The 22,327-nt window shown below is 43.1% G+C and overlaps 1 protein-coding gene across 6 annotated transcripts in view; it reads right to left on the bottom strand.

The window, feature by feature from the left end:
• LOC133564415 (uncharacterized) overlaps window positions 1-22,327 on the bottom strand; it is a 211,266-nt gene that overhangs the window by 82,162 nt on the left and 106,777 nt on the right. For 2 of the 6 annotated variants that reach the window (XM_061918734.1, XM_061918735.1), the window contains exons 7-10: window positions 7,496-7,754; window positions 5,072-7,403; window positions 4,789-4,891; window positions 4,512-4,581 (exon numbers count right to left, since the gene is read on the bottom strand). In XM_061918734.1, coding sequence (XP_061774718.1) covers window positions 4,512-4,581; window positions 4,789-4,891; window positions 5,072-7,403; window positions 7,496-7,754 — 2,764 coding nt within the window. Of the gene's footprint in view, window positions 1-273; window positions 1,029-4,511; window positions 4,582-4,788; window positions 4,892-5,071; window positions 7,404-7,495; window positions 7,755-22,327 lie in introns of those variants that run through there. The other 4 variants (XM_061918732.1, XM_061918733.1, XM_061918730.1 and 1 more) reach the window with 4 other exon arrangements.

Genomic DNA, 22,327 nt, shown 5'->3' with positions numbered 1-22,327 from the left:
TGGAGGAGTTCAAGTACCTAGGAGTCTTGTTCACGAGTGAGGGAAGAGTGGATCGTGAGATCGACAGGCGGATTGGTGCAGCGTCTTCAGTAATGCGGACGTTGTACCGATCCGTTGTGGTGAAGAAGGAGCTGAGCCGGAAGGCAAAGCTCTCAATTTACCGGTCGATCTACGTTCCCATCCTCACCTATGGTCATGAGCTTTGGGTCATGACCGAAAGGATAAGATCACGGGTACAAGCGGCCGAAATGAGTTTCCTCCGCTGTGTGGCGGGGCCCTCCCTTAGAGATAGGGTGAGAAGCTCTGCCATCCGGGAGGGACTCAAAGTAAAGCCGCTGCTCCTTCACATCGAGAGGAGCCAGATGAGGTGGTTCGGGCATCTGGTCAGGATGCCACCCGAATGCCTCCCTAGGGAGGTGTTTAGGGCACGTCCAATCGGTAGGAGGCCACGGGGAAGACCCAGGACACGTTGGGAAGACTATGTCTCCCGGCTGGCCTGGGAACTTCTCGGGATCCCCCGGGAAGAGCTAGACGAAGTGGCTGGGGAGAGGGAAGTCTGGGTTTCCCTGCTTAGGCTGTTGCCCCCGCGACCCGACCTCGGATAAGCGGAAGATGATGGATGGATGGATGGATCATCATGGGTCTGGCAGCTTGACTTTACCTTGTGGTGCTGTTGGGGATCTGATCTGTTTATCACACACACAGTAGAGGTCACAATAGGTTCAGGTTGGGGTTGCATGGGCGGGAGGAAGGCCACAGTTGGGGAAGTCACTGAATAAATATGGGTCATGTGTCAGACAGAGAAGGGGACACTCTTGCATGGCTGCTATCCTTAAAGGTGGATGGTATTCACCATCGGAATAATGGTGACTCCTCACTATGGGAGTCAGGGACACTGGAAGAACTGAGAGACTGTTCTGGTGTAGACTTGGGGAAGACGTGCAGGATGGAGGAGAAGAAGGAACAATTTCCTGTAAGGGGGATGGTCGCAATTCCACTTTCCAAAGTGTGCATTTTGCAGCCAGACCCTGTGGCACAAGAAGAACACTTAAAGTAGCTGATGGAATAAGACAACTGAGGGACAAGAGCAGAGCTCCAACAGCTAGGTAACCATGGTTGAAGTGGCACTGAATATAATTGTAGTGTAGACTGTGCTGTACTTTCTAGGATTATAAATACACCATTTGAATATGAGAGATATATTTATGAAGTCAAGTAACAAGACATATGCAATAATAACAGTGTTTTCCTGGGTTAAGCAACTTCGTAGTATAGTATTATGCAATCAAGTGACTATTTTACATGTGTAGTGTAATGCAATATAATATACATATTATATTGTACTTTACACATAGATTGGTAGTATAAGAGAAAATAGCCAATTTCATTGAGCCCACTTGAACCACTGGTTATTGACAGAAATGGTTTGCCACAAGCATGCGTCCATCACAGTGATAATGAATGTACATGGGATGACATTAATATACAAATTTAGCGTATATTATATTCAATATATTCATATATGTAATGCCCTTCTTTCCATTTTTTGTTGGAACGAAGTGATCAATCAACTGCATTCTGTAAATAAGGAAACACCAGAAGGCAGAAAAATGGATTTAGTTGATGGAGCTGCAGTGGAGAATGCCAACTTTAGTCGGACTCCAGATCAAGTGCGAGTGAGATGGAAGATAATTTAGCAGGTATATTGCTAGGCAAAGAAACACATAAGCAAGCTTGCACAGAAAATTAGCAACCTTCATCTGAAGCGGTATCGGGGCACAAACGGTATTTTCCACATTTCTTCCATTGGTCCGCAGAGCTTAGTGAATGAACTTTGAGACAGTGGAAAGTTTTCTTTCGATTTTTAGTCCAAAAATGTCTTCAAAACAACTTTCTTCCACCAGTCTTTGCTTGGGATTCGCATTTAGCAACTCCAAGAACCTCTTGGTATAGTATTATTTAAACTGTGCCCATATTGCATTGGACATCAGGTACAACAAAAACTGGGCTGTTGACTGACCATGTCTGCGATCATTAAAGAGCGATTTTTAAAGAGCCGCAAAGACATGTTGTTGGGGTGTGACGTCGTTGGTCAACCGGTAAAGCAACACATTATTCTATGCAAAATAAGCAGCTCCTAGTGTACAGAAGGCACACAGGATATGACCATTAAACACATTAGAGTACCTGGGATTTGTGATTTCACGTGTACGTGTGAAAATACAAAAAACAACTCAGAAATCACACTAATTTGGTGCACGGAAAAGTAGTCATTTACTTGAAATCTATTTAGACTTGATAATTAGATCTCCCCAATAGAACTACACATGAATACACCAACAGTGTGATGAAAAGATGGACTTGCAATACTGTAAATGTTACCTTCACCTTGCAAAATGTCCTTATTCTTCCAAAGTGCCTCCTGTTGTAATTACGGTGCAACTTAAGAGTTGGCATTTTCTTGGGAGGTGCATGATTTATCATTATTTTACTTTTTCATTTCATTTCACTTCCATTATGAATACTTAAATGCAACAAAATATTTAAGAGGGGACCAGGTAACAAATTAGCATGAAACGCTATAAACGCCAATACCATTTGTGGGGAAATCATAACAATACAATGCATCTATTAATACAACATTCAGAACATTGCATAAATGCAGAGGCACGAGTAGAAAAACATACACTGACAAAATGTGCATTAGTCAATGATCTAAAAAAATTAATGTACAAACCTCGTTTCATTATGAGTTGGGAAATTGTGTTCGATGTACATGAAAATGGAAAACAATGATTTGCAAATCCTTTTCAACCCATATTCAATTGAATGCACTACAAAGAGAAGATATTTGATGTTCAAACTCATAAACGTCTTTGTTTTTTTTGCAAATAATAATTAACTAGGAATTTCATGGCTGCAACACGTGCCAAAGTAGTTGGGAAAGGGCATGTTCACCACTGTGTTACATCACCTTTTCTTTTAACGACATTCAGTAAACGTTTGGGAACTGAGGAAACAAATTGTTGAAGCTTTGAAAGTGGAATTCTTTCCCATTCTCTTTTTATATAGAGCTTCAATCGCTCAATCCGCTGTCGTATTTTACGCTTCATAATGCGCCACACATTTTCGATGGGGGACAGGTCTGGACTGCAGGCGGGCCAGGAAAGTACCCGCACTCTTTTTTTCACGAAACCACGCTGCCGTAACACGTGCTGAATGTGGCTTCGCATTGTCTTGCTGAAATAAGCAGGAGCGTCCTTGAAAAAGACAGTGCTTAAATGGCAGCATATGTTGTTCTAAAGCATGTATGTACCTTTCAGCATTAATGGTGCCTTCACAGATGTGTACAGTAGGTTACCCATGCCTTGGGCACTAATTCCCCGCCATACCATCACAGATGCTGGCTTTTGAACTTTGCGTCGATAACAGTCTGGATGGTTCGCTTCCCCATGTGGAATATTTCCAAAAACAATTTGAAATGTGGACCCGTCAGACCACAGAACACTTTTCCACTTTGCATCAGTCCATTTTAGATGATCTCGGGCCCAGAGAAGTCAGCGGCGTTTCTGGATGATGTTGATAGATGGCTTTCGCTCTGCATAGTAGAGCTTTAACTTGATCTTACAGATGTAGCAACAAACTGTATTTAGTGACAGTGATTTTCTGAAGTGTTCTTACCATGTGGTGATATCCTTTAGAGATTGATGTCGGTTTTTGATACAGTGCCGTCTGAGGGATCGAAGGTCACGGTCATTCAATGTTGTTTTACGGTCATGCCGCTTATGTGGAGTGATTTCTCCAGATTCTCTGAACCTTTTGATGATATTATGGACCGTCGCTGTTGAAATCCCTAAATTTCTTGCAATTGTACTTTGAGAAACGTTGTTCTTAAACTGTTTGACTATTTGCTCACGCAGTTGTGGACAAAGGGGTGTACCTCGCCCCATCCTTTCTTGTGAAAGACTGAGCATTTTTTGGGAAGCTGTTTTTATACCCAATCATGGCACCCACCTGTTCGCAATTAGCCTGCACACCTGTGGTATGTTCCAAATAAGTGTTTAATGAGCATTCCTCAATTTTATCAGTATTTATTGCCACCTTTCCTAACTTATTTGTCATGTGTTGCTGGCATGAAATTCTAAAGTTAATGATTATTTGCAAAAAAAAAATGTTTTATCAATTTGAACATCAAATATGTTGTCTTTGTAGCATATTTAACTGAATATGAGTTGGAAATGATTTGTAAATCATTGTATTCCCTTTATATTTATATCTAACACAATTTCCCAACTCATATGGAAACTGGGTTTGTATTTTATGACTGTGATATTTTTATATTAGTTCTTCACTACTGCAAACTGTAAAGTGTAAACTAAAACAAACTCAATAATATGAGCAGACATTGCTACTATGAACTTGGGTGGCTTTTTTTGGAAATAAATATAATTGAGAGTGATGGCATTTGCAGTCAGCAACAGATTTAAATAGAAAGTAGCAAAAAATCTTACCTACATCAGCATCCTGGTTGGGGGTCTTTGAGAGGGATCCATTTTCACCATCAGGTCTCTGGTTCATCATCTGCATCATGACAATCAACCATTTTCTTTGTGTGCAATTGTCGATCATTTGACTTTCAACAGACAAACTTTTCTTTTTAGAAATCTATTCTTTGTTGTTCTCTCTTTACAAGCAGTTAACTTAAAAGTGGAGTAAAAAGTGGAAAGGATAAATCAAGTCAAAGCCAAAAGGTATTTGTCTGTATTGGTGGAATCTGCGTTAATTCACCTGTGCGTCCCCAATGATCAAATCATTTTGCCCTGGTGTCTCGTTAAGATGCATAGAGATGCATGCCCGTACTGCATCATGTGACTCTCTCCTTCCTACAGAACTGAAACAAAGTCAATAGTCAGCATACCGCAAGCCTACGTCATTGAATAAATACTAATAAAAAGCTTCAACTAATAACTCTGATTTTTGAAAACCTGCTTGCCTTGCCTTGCAACTGAAACTATTTTCTAAATTTCAAGCTGTTATTGCTGCATGCTAACAATGTATTTCCCTGTCTTACCAGTCTTTTCTATCGCTTTTTTTCCTGTCCTTCTTTTTGTCAATTTTTGTCTGCTTTCCTCCAAGAAGTGATGTAATCCTTTGATCCTTTCGGCCTTCTTTTAACTTTGGTGCATCCATCTTCTTGCTGCTTGGAACAGGAAGTTTACCAATACGGAAACCAAACCAGCTGGCCAGGGTTGAAGCAGAACTTTGCTTCATTTCACTGCTTCTCTCCTGTTCCTGAGACTTTTGCAAGTTATTTTCAATGCCCAGCATGACCTTTTCTTCTATTGTGGTGATTTTACATTGTCTCTTTGGTTCTTCACAGACCAGTTCCCCAAATGCGTTTGAAAATTGTTGCTCAATCTGAAGGCGTCTGATTGTCTGTTCACGTTGGTGTTTGAGACTTGGAAGTCTTTCACTTGACAATCCCACATGTGAAGGAACTGCCAGGCCTTCTTCAATTAGGAAGTGGTTCAAAAGAGATCGGTTCACTGGGAAATTATAGCTACTGGAGCAGCTCATACTTTCTGGGAGTACGTCAACAAAAGAGTTCAAGGAGCTCCCTGAATGTGTTTTGATTTGGTTGTGGAGTTTCCCTGATCGGTTAAAGCTCGGTCTATCCATGTAGCGTGCACCAAAGCTCTTGCTTCGAACTTTGGCCCCATTCATGCCCAATACTGGCTTTAGTGGGGGTCGGTCTGACACAGAGACTGACCGTTTGAACAGCCAGCCTTCCTCATCAAAGCCCCAATCTAACATCACGCCACTGTCTGAAGTAATGCGAGGACCACAAGGCTCAGAATTCAGAGAATTACAGCGAGTCTCAATCTTGCTTTGGGCTTTGTTATGAGCTCCATATTCATGGGTCATTTGCGGTTCACGAATACAAGTTTGAAATGTCTGGATGCCTTTAATAGACGCGATTGCGTCATCTTTGTCAATTGAAGCATGAAATTTTACATTAAGAGGGATTTCTACGGAACTGGATGTGGAACTCTGACAGTTATTAGTGACACTGGGGTAGTAGGTATTTAGAAGGGTCTGAGGCAAAACTTCGGAAAGTTTAGTCTCACTAATGCTCTCCTGAAATCTGTTTAAGATATTCTGACCTGATAATATAGAAGCAGAAATATCTCCACTATGACATATTACTGTTCTCTCAACTGATAACTTGGCGTCTTGAACTGGAATGACTGACATCCTTGATGAGGGAGTTTTGAAAGAATGTGCAGGGGTCTCTTTTTTAGCATAACATGTTTCAAAATCCAATTGCGTGGGTAAGTATTGATTGTTCTGTGCAGTGTTGGTCAGTTGAAGCTGTAAATCTGAAGGGATTTGACCTGCTTGTGATTTGGTGTTGCTGTAGCTTGTCTTTCCATTCTGAGACTGAACTGCAGATGGATTAGTGCATACAGAGTAAGAAGCAGTTCTGCGCAGAAGTGAAGTTGTCCGACTGGGGGGTGTCGGTGGCAATGAAAAAAGATGTTCTGAAGAAAAAACATCAGAAAGCTTTTCTTCAGGTGGTGTAGGAGCACAGGGTAAATTATCATAGGTCCTTTTTTGAACACAGTCACTGCTAGATGGAGCTCTGGCTAATTGCAACTCTATCGATAGATTTTTAGAACAATCTTCACTCACAAGAGGCTTTGATGCTAAAGAATGTCTAACAGGTGAAGCAAGAGGAGAAGGTTGTTGTATACGCTCCAGAGACTTGCAACTAGATTGTGCAATATTTCCATCATTTTCAACTTCAGTACTTGACCCATGCAATTTAGCATAATTTGACATTTTGTTTGAAGCACTGTGTCCAGGTGCATTGGAGTGTCCTTTGGATTTGTGTGCCCATATAAGATTCTGATGTAAAGGAAAATGAACACGTTTATGCCTTTCTGCTGCTCCATCTGCACTTTTGCTACGAATAATTAACGCCTTCCTTGCTGAGTCATTAAGAAGAGGTTTAGGTTTTTTTTTTTTTTGTGGAGATTTCAAAATCACATGGTCCTGGTTTGATTGGTTTCTGCACTGAACAATTTCCACTGAAGAGCTGCGTTGCCTTGCTTCGCTCACACAAATCAAAGCTCTTGTTGCAGAATGTTGAATTACTATGTTTGAATCGCTTGTCCTTGCTTCACCCTCAACTGAAGATGTGCCCGTTTGTCTTTTCATGTGATCCAGTCGGGATTTACGGTCGGTAGATCTTTCTTGATTATTGTTACTGTTATTTAATATTATGCCAGAGTTTTTATATTCTTCTCGTGACCTTTCATTGTTTTCTTCAGGCTGTGTAAAACTTGTTGTTGGGCTATCACTGATTGGCATTGCTGGGCCTCCCATAAACATTAAGTTGTCTGAAACAGGGGAAAGGACAATGTTAAGTGTTATAGACTCCTGTTGCAAATTGCTGTCATCATCTATCAAACTTATGTTATGAATTCCTTACTTTGTGATGTATAAAAATCTTTGCTACTTCCATCAGAGTCAATGGCAGCAATCCCACCTTTGACATTTTTGTTTGTCTGGTCTGCTTGTTTTGATGTCGTCTTCAGTGGGTTGGTCTTGACACCAAGTGAATAAATGTTGTCATTTGAGGCCATGAAATCGTTGCAATGTGGCACAGATGCAGGGTAAGCTTGATCTTTGGGGTTGCTCATCTGAAGGCTTTTAAGAGTATGTTCTTCCTTCCATCCAAAGGCAGTCTGCTTAAAAGGTACATAATAATTACTGGATGATTGATTGATTGTAGCACACTACAAGACAAGAGATTACAACATTTATTAACTGCAATTTTACATAGTATATACATTCTTTTTAGGAATTCCAAAGCATTTAACATTTTAATTGTAAGAAGTACAGATGTGCTTTAGATTCAGTTGGAATAATCATAGATGAGTATCATTTTTTTATTTATTTCTGTTAGTCATTTCTCACTTTGCATGAGCAAAAAGTCAAGACAGACAGAATCACACTGGTCAGTAAAAATGTGCCTGAGGTGGTTTGTGTGTGTGTGTGTGTGTGTGTGCGTGCGTGCGTGCGTATGTGTGTGTGTGTGCGTGCGTGAATGCGTGCGTGGGTGTGTGTGTACATATATATATATATATACATATATATATATATATATATATATGCATGTATATATGTGTATATATACACATAAACTTGGCTGATATATATGTATATATATATATATATATATATATATATATATTCATATATGCATGTATATATGTGTATATATACACAGATAAACTTGGCTGATATATATGTATATATACACGTATATGTACATATATATTGTCGTGAAAAGTAGAAACCCACCAGCCCAACCGTCCCCGAGAGACTGAGTCCCACCACTGCTGACACTGAGGCATGGCAACCAAAAGGCCCAGTTATATAACAACATATATAATCACTTAAACACTCCTGAGTGTCATCAAGATGTTAATCACAACATATTTAATCACAAAGGTTAATCATGATCATCGAGTGTGTTATACAATGTTAATCAAAGGAAGTAAACGTGTATTGTCCTTATAAACTGTATGCATAAAAAATAAAACTTTCTAAGCCTACATGGCTATAGTCACGTGGCTGTTGATAGAGAAAGGAGAGAGTTGGGGGAAACTTTGACTCAGAGGCAATGGTCAGTGAAAAACAGGAAGTTGGGTAAGACTTTAAAAAGTTGCAGAATCTTCCAGTAAGCAAGTAATGGCATGTATATTGTAGCCAATAGATGAATGGTACAATCTGACGAACTGAGAATATATCCAATAGAAAGTTGAGAATAAAATGATGTAATGTAACCCGAAAGCATGAAGAGATGTGGTTGGCTTGAAAAATGTAACCACCCAGATCGAAGGGTATATAAGGGCGCAGAATTTGCTATTATAGGGGATTTGTACATCGACAAGGCATCGGATGGACTACGGAGAGGACTCTTGACCTGCTTGGACTAAAATAACTTTTCCAACTCTCCAAGGACTTAATTCAACAACAAGAGACTTTTCTCCATCTGATCTTCCCCTGCAAAGAAAGCAGAGAGGAATATGATTCACTTCTCCATTCTGGCACCAGAGGACTGACTGCTGAATCTACCAGAGGAACAAGGGTGTTTCTCCCTCGAGCTACGGCTCTTGGCCGACACCACTTCCCCTGCTGCCTTCCCCTTTCTGTGGATGCAAGCGAAGCCTATCCAGCTTTGTCCAAATTTAAGAGACACTTTTCTGACTTTTTCTGACTTTGCACAGTTAGACCCAGCTGATGTTTCCATCTGAACTGAATTAGAAATGCGTTGATTAGTGATTTATTACATTTTTACATTTTTTTCATATTTACAATGTTTAATTTTTATGATTTTTGTGAATGATTTATTGACATTGTGCAATGTTAACGCTATTGAGGCCTGCAATAAAAAAAACATTACGAAAAGTACTGACATTTTCTATCCCTTATTGTACCCTTACATCCTGGACGTAAAAGGTTAGGACTCTTATGTGTACTACATCTAGCTCCACTTACAAATATGTCCTGAAGGGGTTTTCTTTTACCAGCCCTCAAATCTAACCTAGTCAGTAACAAAAGCCAAGAATCGTTAGAGGCAAGCTACCCTTTAACAGCAGGATTTGGGGGTTTTGACTCGGTCTTACAAGATAGGCGTCTCTGCCGAAGTCGACCACAAAAGGAAGCGGGACAGACACTGAACCAACTCATGGTAGTTAGAGTTAGACGATTTTCTTCGCCATCTAGCTGAGTAGAGCCTATGTCGGTGGAGCAGCCTGGTAAAACGGTCTGCGCCGAGAGAACAGGACCTCTTTGATGTATGGATTGCAGCCATCCGGCGACAGGAGACCGTTAAAAGCTGTGGATGCGGAGCCCAAGTCAGGGGCTAGTAGAGTGGAGGCCCGAGGAGGAGCCAACACCCGGGGTGATGTTGCAGTTTACAGAGGAACTGTCGCCTGGGATGCCTGGGAGGACCCCGATAGGCGGCCGACCGATGGGTAGGTGCCATACGAGGGGCATACAACGCCCATGAAGCAGCTTTGCCCTGGGGGAAGCAGCCGCCCTAGGTATAGGTGAGGTATCAGCGATGGCCGCCCGAGAAGCAGCCTTGGCCCTACGAGTAGCTGCTACCATGGGGAGACCAAAGACTGGGGAGCTGAACTGGATGAGGCAGCAGACGAAACTGCTGAGGAAAATGGCAACAACGGTAAGAAGGGCACTTTTTTAAAGGGTCCCAACATCCATGTCTTTCCATTAGGTAATGGGTGGGTCACAAGGGCAAGGGCAGTGATAAATAATGTCCTCGAACACTGGCCCAGTAAAGATTAAACAGACCTAGGTGTCGCAATAGAATTGGACTGTATAAAGTTGGGGGTATTAATATCCCCTATGATAAGAAAGAAGATTGAAATACGAGTGGTAGTTCACCCCAAATTGCCAACAAAGAGACGTGAAGCTGTGCCATGGATGGAGTGGTGTGTGAAGGAGCTACTGCCAGAGGGGCCGAGAGGCAGGCATAAGCCAGTGAAAGCTCTGATCAGCCCGCACGTAACACTCGACCCAATTGTGAAAATGCTGGCCAACAAAAGTGGGGTCGAGTTGATTCTAAACGTGGCCAAAAGAAGGGCCTACCCCTGGCATAAAGATTTTAATGCCGCGGGCGCCTGACTGATGGACTACGGAGACCCTTTAAGGGAAAAAGGGGCAGACCAGACGACCGATAACCTATGCGTGATTACAGCTCCTGCCAACGATACGTCGGACGACGACAGCAGAGATGGAGACGCCAAGCGATATCCCAGGCCGCCTGCTAAAGCTGGAAGGGGACAAACCGGCCCTTTGAAACCGAGCCTTGGCGGACCTCACGCAGATGGGGGCGACATCAAATCCCATACCAGAAGCAAGGCGGTGGGAGTAGTGCGAATCTCCTCCTGACACAGAGGAAGAGAAACCAAAGGCAAGTGCCAAAGAAAAGAAGTATCCAACGCTGAAGGTGGAACCCGGGTGCTCCCACACCTGAGGCCCGCGCCTATCCGGGCAAAGACATTAAGAAGTCATGCGGGCGTCACAATTTAAGAGCAATGTGGGGGAACACAGGAAACATGTACGGATATGGATTACTGGTTTTGACAGACCCTAAATTGAAACCCCACCTGAAGAAGTTTGGGGTGAAACTGCGTGTGCATGCTGGCCGCAGTTATATTGTGGAAAGAGCGGAGGTCCAGACGGGTGACGGCCGCCCGATTTGCTATGACGGCCGCCAGACGGTGATGGCAAGTGGGGGAAACTCCAGTTATTATGGTATCATACATGTGCCAATGAAAATATTCAGAGACAATAAAGACATTGACTGTTACCGAGAAATGGTAGCAGAGGCGCTGGAAGAAGGATTACGGTGCACCAGCGCGTTGGAACTGTACAGAGTCACCTCTGACTTAATGGGGTGAGGTCTGGAGACCTACCGTGGAAGGTGGTGGAGCAGACGGTAGTCAGATCAGTGTGTACCTACATCAGGACGTCTCTGGGCTGGAATCATGTGAAGGAGGTTGTGATTGTCACCTCTGAGACGCAAGATACAGAGCGCCGCGAGGCACTCGTGGAACTTTTGAGAAGGCCTGAACTTTTGAGTACAGTGATAAAAGTGAGGCCAGAGGAAGCGGTGGAGCCTGAGGCGTCCAAGCCTCCAACCCGGAAGCGAGGAGCGCACCTGCCCCTGTGTCGCCTGGTGTCAGTGGGGTGCCGGTCAGAAGCAAGCCTGGAGACGAGCCTGTCCCAATGGTGACCACTTCAATGGTGACCGCTACGACTATCTGGGAGGGGACAACTACACCATTGCAACCGACTCCAGCAGAAAGGCCGGGACTGCAGCGAGACTCAGCTGCGAGCCACGCTGCCTAGAGTCAGGCAAGACAACGTCATCCTGTGGGACGTGATTCGGGACCGGCGAGGGTGTCTTCTCATCAAGTGCCGATGCCAGCACCCGAGATGCCTGCACTACCGGACTCATAGATGGACGTGTCGGAAAGTGAGGAGACATCGGACTAGGGAGCGGAGAACTCGGACCCAAGACTGGCCTCAGCGAACGCGGAAAACCTGCCTCAACCAGGTCATCTATGCATGGGAAAGTGAGCAGTACCCAAGAAAGTGGTCCCCACCTTTACGGTGGCAAAGACTACAGAAAGAATGGCCAGGGACCACAGCTTCTGGGCCATAGAGACTAAAGATGGAAGAAAAGCTTATATGCCTGAGGTGGGGAAGAAGGATTATTATGTTCCAGACGCTAGGGAGGGCGACCTGGACAAACAAATTACTTTGAAAATTTAGGCGAGCTGTGGTGATTTTTCTGATGGCCCCCTCATAAGGCTCCCTTATGGCAGCTAAAACTCTGGCAATTTTTGATGTTCCTTTCTGGCGATCACTCATGATGTGATGCTCCGGCGGCTAAAGAAGGCGGCTTACAAGGAGGCTAAAGAACTGAAGACAAAGGGACAGGAGATGCCAGTTAGAGAGGGAGAGGAGGAAGCTGATCCCCCACAACCAGTTAACCCCCCACCACCAAACCGTCCAGCCCTGGTACGAAGTGTCTCCCTGCCCGACGCTTCGGTAGGGTACATGTAACTGACAAATGTAAAGCACTTGGTGCCGCTGAGAGACAAAGGCCAAGACGTGCAGGAATACCTGAGAAGCAGCTGGTGCTTGGTCAAGAACGCTACGTGCAACGATGAGGCGCTAAGACTGTGGCTTATTTGTACCACTGACCAAGTACTAAGTGCGGAGGCCACAGCTGAAGAACATTATCGCCGAATGATGATATAGGGGACCGATGACGAGGACTCTATGCTGGAGATGGCATGGAAGCAACTCGAGAAAGGCCAGCCACTGAAGCAGGTTTGGTACACTCTAAAGAAGTCAGTTCCCACAGCACAATGGATGAAAACCTTTCGGAGATTGACCAAAGGGCTGAGGGACGAGATGGACTTTGTGACAATGGACCCTAGTACCACCACAACTGAGCAAATGGACAAGGTGATACGTAAATGGGACATTAAGCGATAATATCAAGAAAAGAGACGGGCTGAGGGGGCCCAGCATAAAGCGGGGCCCCAAGGAGCGGAAAAGGTAGCACCAGTGACATTGAAAGCTCCAGCAGCGGCCGGGACCCGAGCGCATCGCAATTATGGTCAGCAGGGGGGCCACCTCGTTTGGAACGCCCTCAACGCACAGTAAGCCGCCCGCCACCTGGAGACAGGCCCCACTCCCCGTGTGATCAAGCCAAGGCACCATCAAAGTAAGGACAGTACCTGCCACCTGAGAAATACAAGTTGACCGCTGGGCAGGAAAGTGCCCTCCGTGAAGCAAAGAAGATTGCCAGCGGAGGTTCGGAAAACTGATGGCTTCAAAGCCACGGGTCACCCTGGAGCACGCCTACAGGGTGGAGGACAAAATCTACACCAACATTGATGGAGTCCTATACCTCTTAGACACCGGGGCGGAGGTGTCCATGACCCGTAAGAGCCTTTTACCTACAGGACACCTCACAGTTCAACTGGCTGATGGATCTATTACCAAAGTCCTTTATGGTATCTGGAAGGGGATTATATGGATCTTAGGTCCTAATGATCTGATTTTGATGGTAGACCTAGAGACTCTACATCAAAAGAAAAACAAAAGAGTTTGATTGGAGAGGCGTCCGTCCATCCTGCAGGCACGGATGTGTCAACTGCCAGCGGCACCAAGGGAAAAACCTGGGACAAGGCAGTCGACATCCCGGAAGTGACAGAAAAGATGCTTGCCGACAGCGATGCATCACCAGCTGGAAAAGAGAGACTGAAACGGATTATTTTCCAAGCCAGCGTTGGAAGGTTCAAGAATGACTGTGGGTGTTTGGGGGGAAAATATGTCCACACCATAGTTGGGGACATGCATACAGCAGTGCGGCAATACCCCCTCAACCCCAATGCCGTGAAAGAGATGGAAGTGATCGTCCAGGAACTTTTGGTGTTAGGAGTGTTGAGAGAAGAACCGAACCCCCAGACCAATAGTCCGATCCAGGCGGTAAAAAAACCTGAGGCGACGGGTGGCGGTTGGAGACCAGTTATCAACTTTAAGGCAGAACCCTCGCTCACAAAGCCAACCTGATCAAGCCGCAAGGAACATTAAAGACTTTGCGGCTGAAAACCTGCAAATCCTGCATCGACCTAGCTAATGGATTCTTTTCCATGAGGCTGGCCAGAGCAGAGAAGGCCAAGAGAGCGTTCACCAACAAATGAAAATCGTACGTGTGGGAAAGGCTCCCTCAGGGGTACAAGGACTCCCCAAATGTTTTTCAATCAGCCGTGATGGAATTTTTTTTTTTTTTTTTTTGCAAATATATTTTATTAGATTTTACAGTTAAAATGACAAACACTCACATCCACTCATACACACACACATACACACTTGAGGAGAGAGGTGCACATGAACTTTAACAACTCAAGGTTTACAGTACAGACATTATTAGAAAATATACCCAAATATTGTATATATATATACATACAAACACACATATATATATATCCATACATATATATCCATACATATATATATACAGATCACAGCAAAATGGATGAACATACCTCGGCATCAAGGATCCTCAGGAAGTGTTCACAAGATCACCTCCCGAGGTCCTGTCCACCGTACACACTTAGAGGGGAAAAAAAGGAAAAGTTACAGGGCTTGATCAATACAAAACAATAATCACAAAAAAAACAGAACAAAAAAGCAAGTAAACCATGACAAAACCATATCAGAAGTGACACAAGAAAAACAAGTATAGTGTTGAATCAGTACAAAAGATAATAAGAATAAAAATAAAAAAGGAATCCAACTACAAAAAGATGGCAGTTTAGTTTTTCTTTAAATGTCTATAAGTGATGCTTCAATATATGTCAGAAAATGTTTCCAGGTTAATTCCCATTTATTCATATTTGTAGAGTTTATAAATCTTATTTTTTCAAAAGTCATTACATTCACAAGTTCATTTAACCAGTTCCTGAAGTTGGGTGCAGATAGAGTATTCCAGTCTCTGAGAATGAGTCTTTTGGCCAAAACCGTCCCAAGCAGCAACACAGTTCTAATATGTTTTGGAAACTTTTGTGTTTCTGAAGACCACCCAAATAAGATCATATCCCTATCAGGGACAATTTTTCTCTGATATAAAAAAAGAAAATGCTGGACCAAAATGATTGAATAATTGGACATCCCCAAAACGAGTGAGACAATGATCCTTCAGCAGATTTACATTTATCACAAAGTGGAGATGTATCAGGATAAAATTTGTGTAATAAAACTTTAGAATAGTAAAAACAATTAATCACTTTAAACTGTATGAGCCTATGTCTGCTGTTAATTGAGCACTTGTGAATTTGAGAGAGTGTCTGTTCCCATTGCTGATTGGGTATTGTTGTTCTTAGTTCCTGTTCCCATGCTCTTTTAACACTGTCTGCTGATGTCATGGGCATAATGAAGCAGCTGACAAATTTAGCGATAAACTTTTTACTTGTGGGTGGTAAATTGAATAGTTCTAAAAGAGGATGTTTTTCGTTTACCAGCTGAGACTTTGAAATGTTTTCTTTGATAAATGTTTTTACCTGCAAATAGCAAAACCAACTGAATTGGGACAAATTAAATTTGATTCGCAATTGCTCAAATGACACAAGACTGTCCTCGACATAAATGTATTTTATGCATTTAATTCCATTTGAGTACCAGTCAAAAAATGTTTTATCTGTTATCGATGGAATAAATGCATGATTGTGATATATTGGTGAATACATAGTTACATTGGAAGTATTCGATTGTTTTTTCATTTGAGAAAGAATTTTGATAGAATTTTGTACTACAACACTATGACTTATTGATTTAATTGAAGAGACTGGTTTAGTAAAAAGTAGCGATAGCAATGATGTATAGGGTTTCACTAATGACTGCAGTTCCAATTTCAGCCATAAGGGAGCAGAATTAAAAGATTCATTATTTGGGGACCCCATCTTCCAATAGGTCAATGCGTTCAGATTTGATGCCCGATAATAATTTTTGAGCATTGGAAGACCCAGTCCCCCTTCCTCTGTAGATCTAAATAAGTGCTTTTTGGATATTCTGCGTTTTTTACATCCCCACACAAAATCTAGAACTAAAGATTCAAGTTTTTGGAAAAAATCTACAGGAATTACAATTGGTAAATTTTGAAAAAGATAAATACATTTTGGCAGAGTGATCATTTTGATAGCATTCACCTTGCCTAACATAGAGCGAGGTAGGGTCTTCCAATACTCAATACACACTTTCAGTTTCTCAAAGGCTTCAATAAAGTTCAACTTTCGTAATGATTCATAATTTTTAGATATTTTTAAGCCAAGATAGGATATGTAATTTTCTGCGACTTTAACTGGATTTTGACTGATCTCAACATTTTCTCCTAGGAACATAAGCTCACTTTTGGACCAGTTTATTTTATAACCAGATATTCTACCAAAAGAGTCTACATATTCTAAAAGAAGTGGTAGTGCAACTTCTGGCTCAGTAAGTGTAACAAGTACATCATCTGCATAAAGTGAGATGAGACTCTCTGATGAGCCCACTGAAAATCCTTTAATATTAGAGTTCATTCTTAAACCAATAGCCAGTGGTTCGAGGGCCAAATTGAAGAGTAAGGGTGAAAGGCAGTCACCCTGTCTCACTCCGCGGTGTAATTCAAAACTATCCGATATTACATTATTAGTTATGACATATGATTTTGGTGCAGAATAAATTATTTTAACCCATTTTATAAAATGTTCTCCCAATCCAAATAATTTGAGAACATGAAAAGGATAAGCCCACTCAATTGAATCAAAAGCTTTATGAGCATCCAGAGTCAGGACGGCAGTCTTTTTGTTTCCTGTGCAGTCTGAGTACAATACGTTCAGTAATCTCCGTACATTGCCAAAAGAAGGTCTGTCCGGGATGAAACCGACCTGATCTGGATGAATAATTTCTGTTATGTGGTTGCTTAACCTTGTTGCGAGTACCTTAGTTAGAATCTTATGGTCTAAATTGAGCAGGGAGATAGGTCTATAATTGGCTGGATCAAGTGGATTTTTTCCCTTTTTTGGTATTATACATATATGGGCTTCATACAAAGAACTTGGAATTTTGTTGTTCACAAAAGAATCATTTAACATTCTAAGTATTAAAGGGGATAGAATTTCACTGAAAGCTTGATAAAACTCCGCACCAAATCCATCTGGACCAGGGCTTTTATTCAAGGAGAAAGATTTCAGTGCTTTTTGCAGTTCTTCAGTTGAAATAGTGTTGTCTAAAGAATTCTGATGATTTGGACTCAGTTGAGGTAAGTTTAATGAGGTAAAAAAATAATTTAAATCATTAACAGATATAGCTGAATTAGATTTATATAATTCTGAATAAAAGTATTTGAAAACATGATTGATATCCTTTAGATCTGTACATGTTTCACCTGTTTTTGAGCATATTTTGTGAATAGCAGCTTTGGCTTGATCTCCTTTGAGCTGTCTAGATAGAAGTTTTTGTGGTTTATCGGATATTTCAAAATGTTTTTGTTTATTTTTCAGCAGGAGTTTAGATACTTCCCCATGAAGAAGAGAGTTGTATTCATTTTTCAGTTTCAGCATCTTATTGTAATCAGACTGCAAAAGAAAATGTATATGAATTTTTTCCATTTCTTTAATTTCTTTTTCTAATTCTCTCTGCCTTTTTCTTGTTTCTCTTTGTTTTGAGATTTCAAATGAAATGATATATCCTCTCACAGTAGCTTTAAGAGCTTCCCACAATGTGGAGTCTGAGACCTCTCCGTTATCATTCACCTCAATAAAATCTTGGATAATCTTGTTTATATACTCTTTAAAATCTTCATATAATAATAGTTGTGGATTAAATCTCCATTTTTGTTTGATTTTAAGGAGATCAATTTGAATCTGCAAACTCACAGGACTGTGATCTGAGATTATTCTACTATGGTACTCAGGATTACTGACATGGGAGAGGGCAGAGGCTTCCACTAAAAAGTAATCAATTCTCGTGTAGGAATTGTGTACAGCGGAGTAAAATGAATACTCCCTTTTATTAGGGTGTTTTACTCTCCATATGTCTATGATATTTCTTGATCTAATAAGATTATTAATAGTTTTAGTTGAGTTAGCAATTACATGAGATTTAGTTGACAATCTATCTAAAGTGGGGTCCAAAAGGCAGTTAAAATCCCCAACAATGTAGATATGAGAGGCGCTATCATCAGGAGGTAGACCAAAGACTCGATGATAAAAGTTTGAGTTATTAGTGTTTGGTCCATAGATATTCAAAAAAGTTACTGGGTAGGATGTAATATGACCATTCAATAAAATAAACCTGAGGCGACGGGTGGCGGTTGGAGACCAGTTATCAACTTTAAGGCAGAACCATCGCTCACAAAGCCAACCTGATCAAGCCGCAAGGAACATTAAAGACTTTGCGGCTGAAAACCTGCAAATCCTGCATCAACCTGGCTAATGGATTCTTTTCCATGAGGCTGGCCAGAGCAGAGAAGGCCAAGAGAGAGTTCACCAACAAATGAAAATCGTACGTGTGGGAAAGGACTCCCCAAATGTTTTTCAATCAGCCGTGATGGAAATTTTGGATGGTCTTGAGGCGACTGTCTACATTGTGAAGTGAAGTGAAATTATATTTATATAGCGCTTTTTCCTCAAGTGACTCAAAGCGCTTTACATAGTGAAACCCAATATCTAAGTTACATTTAAACCAGTGTGGGTGGCACTGGGAGCAGATTGGTAAAGTATCTTGCCCAAGGACACAACGGCATTGAAAATGTTTTTATAGCAGATGACTCTGAAGAAGAACACTTGGATGGACTACAGAAAGTGGTTGAGAAATAAACCGATGCAGGACTTAAGCTGAATCTCAAGAAATGCCAGTTCGCTAGACACCAGGTGAGCTATCTGGGGTTTCACATGGCTGATGACCTGGGCCATTCAGAAGAATTTAGAGCCAAAGTTGAGCAGATGGACCCGCCAACTTTGCTCAACGCTCTCCAGAGGGCGCAGGGTCTCTGCAATTACGTGAGAGACCATATTCCTGGCTACCAGAACGTGGCCAAAGCCAGCATGGACGAGGCCGAGGCTCGGTAAGGCCCACATGGATATGGACTGCTACCAACCAGAGCAACCTGATGGCTCTGAAAGGGTCTATCAAAGACGCCTTAAAGGCTGGAACCATAGAGTCTAACGGCAAGGCTGAAAGCCGTGGTCGAGTGTGAAGACGATGACGCCACAATCCAGATGAGCAACGAGGGAGGAGGTCTGGTGGCGCTGTGGAGCTACACCTTGTCCTCGGTGGAGAAGAAGTATCCACCAACGGATAAAGAACTGATGGTCGTGGCAAGGTACTGGAATGCCTTGAAAGATCTCGCCCAAGGGCAAGGTATCTCGATCCTCACTCAAGCCCAGGTGTACCGGTTCCTCAGTAAAGCTACAGTCGAGAGCACCAGAGCGACGAACGCTTGTTGGGGTTGGTGGGAAAATATTCTGCTGTACCCTGACCTAGACATCGGACCAGCGGCATCGGGCCCACCCACAAAATTTCACCCAAATGGCCCAAAGTATCATTATGGTTGGACCCTTGTCACAGATGAATCAAAGAAAGGCTCAGACGACACATCATACTGAGGATACATTCTGGAGAGTAACGGGGAAGAAGTCACCCGGCAAAAAAGCAAGGTGCTAGGGAGCGCTCAAGTTACAGCTGTGTTTAAAGGACTGATTGAGTTGGAGAGGAGAAAAGTGAACAAAGTGAGGATTATTACGGACGGTTACTATTGCGCGCAAGCTCTTAAGGAAGACCTTGAAGTTTGGCGTGAAAAGAATGGTGGGCAACCGCTAAAGGAAAAACCATATGTGGTGGAATGGTCCAAAGCGTACACTGCAAACAAGTGGTTTTAGTACAAAAGTTGTATTTACCCATTAATCAAAAAGTACAGGTTGGATTTAATTGCATATGCAGACAGACATCGTCCTCCAGAGGATCCAGAATCAAACGAAAACATGCAAATCATAAATCAAATGTTGGTCCACTGGCTTTTTTATATGATTCCCTCATGTGTCAAGGTCTTTTTGTTTTGCCACTGCTGGCACCAACACAATCGTGGATCTCCTAGTCATAACAAGCAGTCATCACATTTTGTAGACTAGTTGGCGCGACCCCAAATTCAACTTTCTCCTATATTTTCTTTCCCAGTGATTCAGAATAGGCTTTTAGATATACTTTTTTTTTTCTTTTTTCAACAGACAATAAATATGGTATAAAGTCAGAAATTCCACTACATATAGCCCATGATGAGCTGTGGATGAATATAGTTGAACTATCTGTTAAAATGGACTTAGAAGTGATACACCAATAGGCGCACTTACGTGAAGGAAATTACTGGAGAGAAAACGACAAGTGGATCCTTACGTCCAGCTAAGAGAAGTTATTGTTTTTGGGATTGAGATTTGGGAAGAATGCCCTAGCGGTAAAATTGTCCACAAATAAAGTATCGGGGGGGTGGTGCCGGCACTTGGCCATGCGGGCTACATTGTGACTTGGAGGAGTCTGCTTGAGCGCAAACTTTATATTCCAGCAAATAATTTCTGCCGGGCCCTGAAGGACTTTGAGTTGTGTGGAAAGTACAACGCAGGATGGAGAGGACAACAGACCGTGGGCCTCACCATCAAGAGCACCATGGGCGTAACCGGACAAAGAGGTGAGAAGTACCTGTTGGTGCATGTTGAGTCCATGTTGTCACCAAGCCAGTGAGACACGCTAATGCTACAAGTGTTATTGGCCTTTTGAAACAAGCCTGTATAAGTTTGGGACTGCCTAAAGAGGTTAGAACGGACAATGGGACTCATTTTTGCAATGCTAAGGTCGATCAGTGGTGTCAGAAGTACGGGGTGCTGAGTGTCTACTCACCCCCCTACACACCACAAGCTAACGGTGTTGTGAATTGTACTATTGGCATTGTGAAGAACTGGATTGGAAAGAATGCCAGTTCTAAAGATTGGACTACTAAAGTGTTGGAAATGGCAGTTAGCCTAAATGACAGACATCGCAGCGGCAGACCCTCCCCAGCATAGGAGCTCAATCAACGACCGTTTAGGTCCGCGGAAGTGAGGAGGGGCTCTGACAACAAAAGTCCCGACCCCTGCTGCGGTAATCGATTCAAAGTTGGTCAACCAGTGTGGGTACAGGCTCATGGTCCCATGGCTGGTGCGGCAGTTATAGGCAAGTACAACAGAGAAGACATGGTGGTGGAACTTGTGGATCGCAACACAGTCCACCGTCTGAGAAGCAGAATATACGGAGTGGAGCAGCTCAAGCCGATTCCTGAGTAGAGACGACCAGGAGCTTTCCATGGCCAGTAACACACAGAACCTACCACCCTTTGTCAGACTGGCCACTGTCAAAGGGGTGGTTGTACTGAGACGAGGTACTTCGGGGGGAAGGCAGAGGTACCCATGTTTTAGATTTTGCTATGCAGGACTTCTCCTGTGATGAAAGGGAGATGCTGCCATGGCCTCGAGTGAGAAATTCTTGTGTCGTCTGCCAAGCTCCTTCCACTCTTGAAGTACGGTGGGAAGAGCCTGGCAGAGAGAAGCCGTTCAATATTTCTGTAAAAACTACAGTATTTAACCACATGCTTTATAAACCTGTGAACGTGCTGAATGCCTTGGTGTGCGGCAGGTGCCGCTGGGACGTGCTGCCAAGGCTATGCTTCCTGAACCATTGGTGTACCAACGATGACCCATTGGAACTGTCGAGATGCCGGTGCCAGGGGGATTATGCGACACTGTGGGCCTGTGCTCCGTGCATCCTTTGGGGCCGCTTGGGGAGGCTAATTCAGACTGCCGCGGCTGAGGGTTGGTAAGTTCGGAAAGCAGTTGACCCGATCCAGCCCTTCTGGCCGCCTGGGGCAGGGTCGGAGACGTTCACAGCTGATGCGGACCCAAGGGACCCCGGGGAAGCGAGGTGCGGCCCCTCCGCGCGGTCGGAGGGTGTTCCAAGGTGGGAGATTAGCGACCACGGGACTGTGTCTCCTCCATAAGCTTGGCGGGAGTTGGTGAGGTCAAACTGGCCTTACCTACCCCAGGTTCCACCCGTTCTGGGGTCTCCTTGGGCCTCTACTTGGGAGGGAGCGGTGTTCCGTGTGTGGCGGGATCTTAGTGAGCCAGGCTACGTCCCCCCTCCCGGA

Source organism: Nerophis ophidion, linkage group LG13, assembly GCF_033978795.1.
Source record: "Nerophis ophidion isolate RoL-2023_Sa linkage group LG13, RoL_Noph_v1.0, whole genome shotgun sequence".
Taxonomy (NCBI): Eukaryota; Metazoa; Chordata; class Actinopteri; order Syngnathiformes; family Syngnathidae; genus Nerophis; species Nerophis ophidion.
This window is presented reverse-complemented; position numbering and strand designations above follow the sequence as displayed.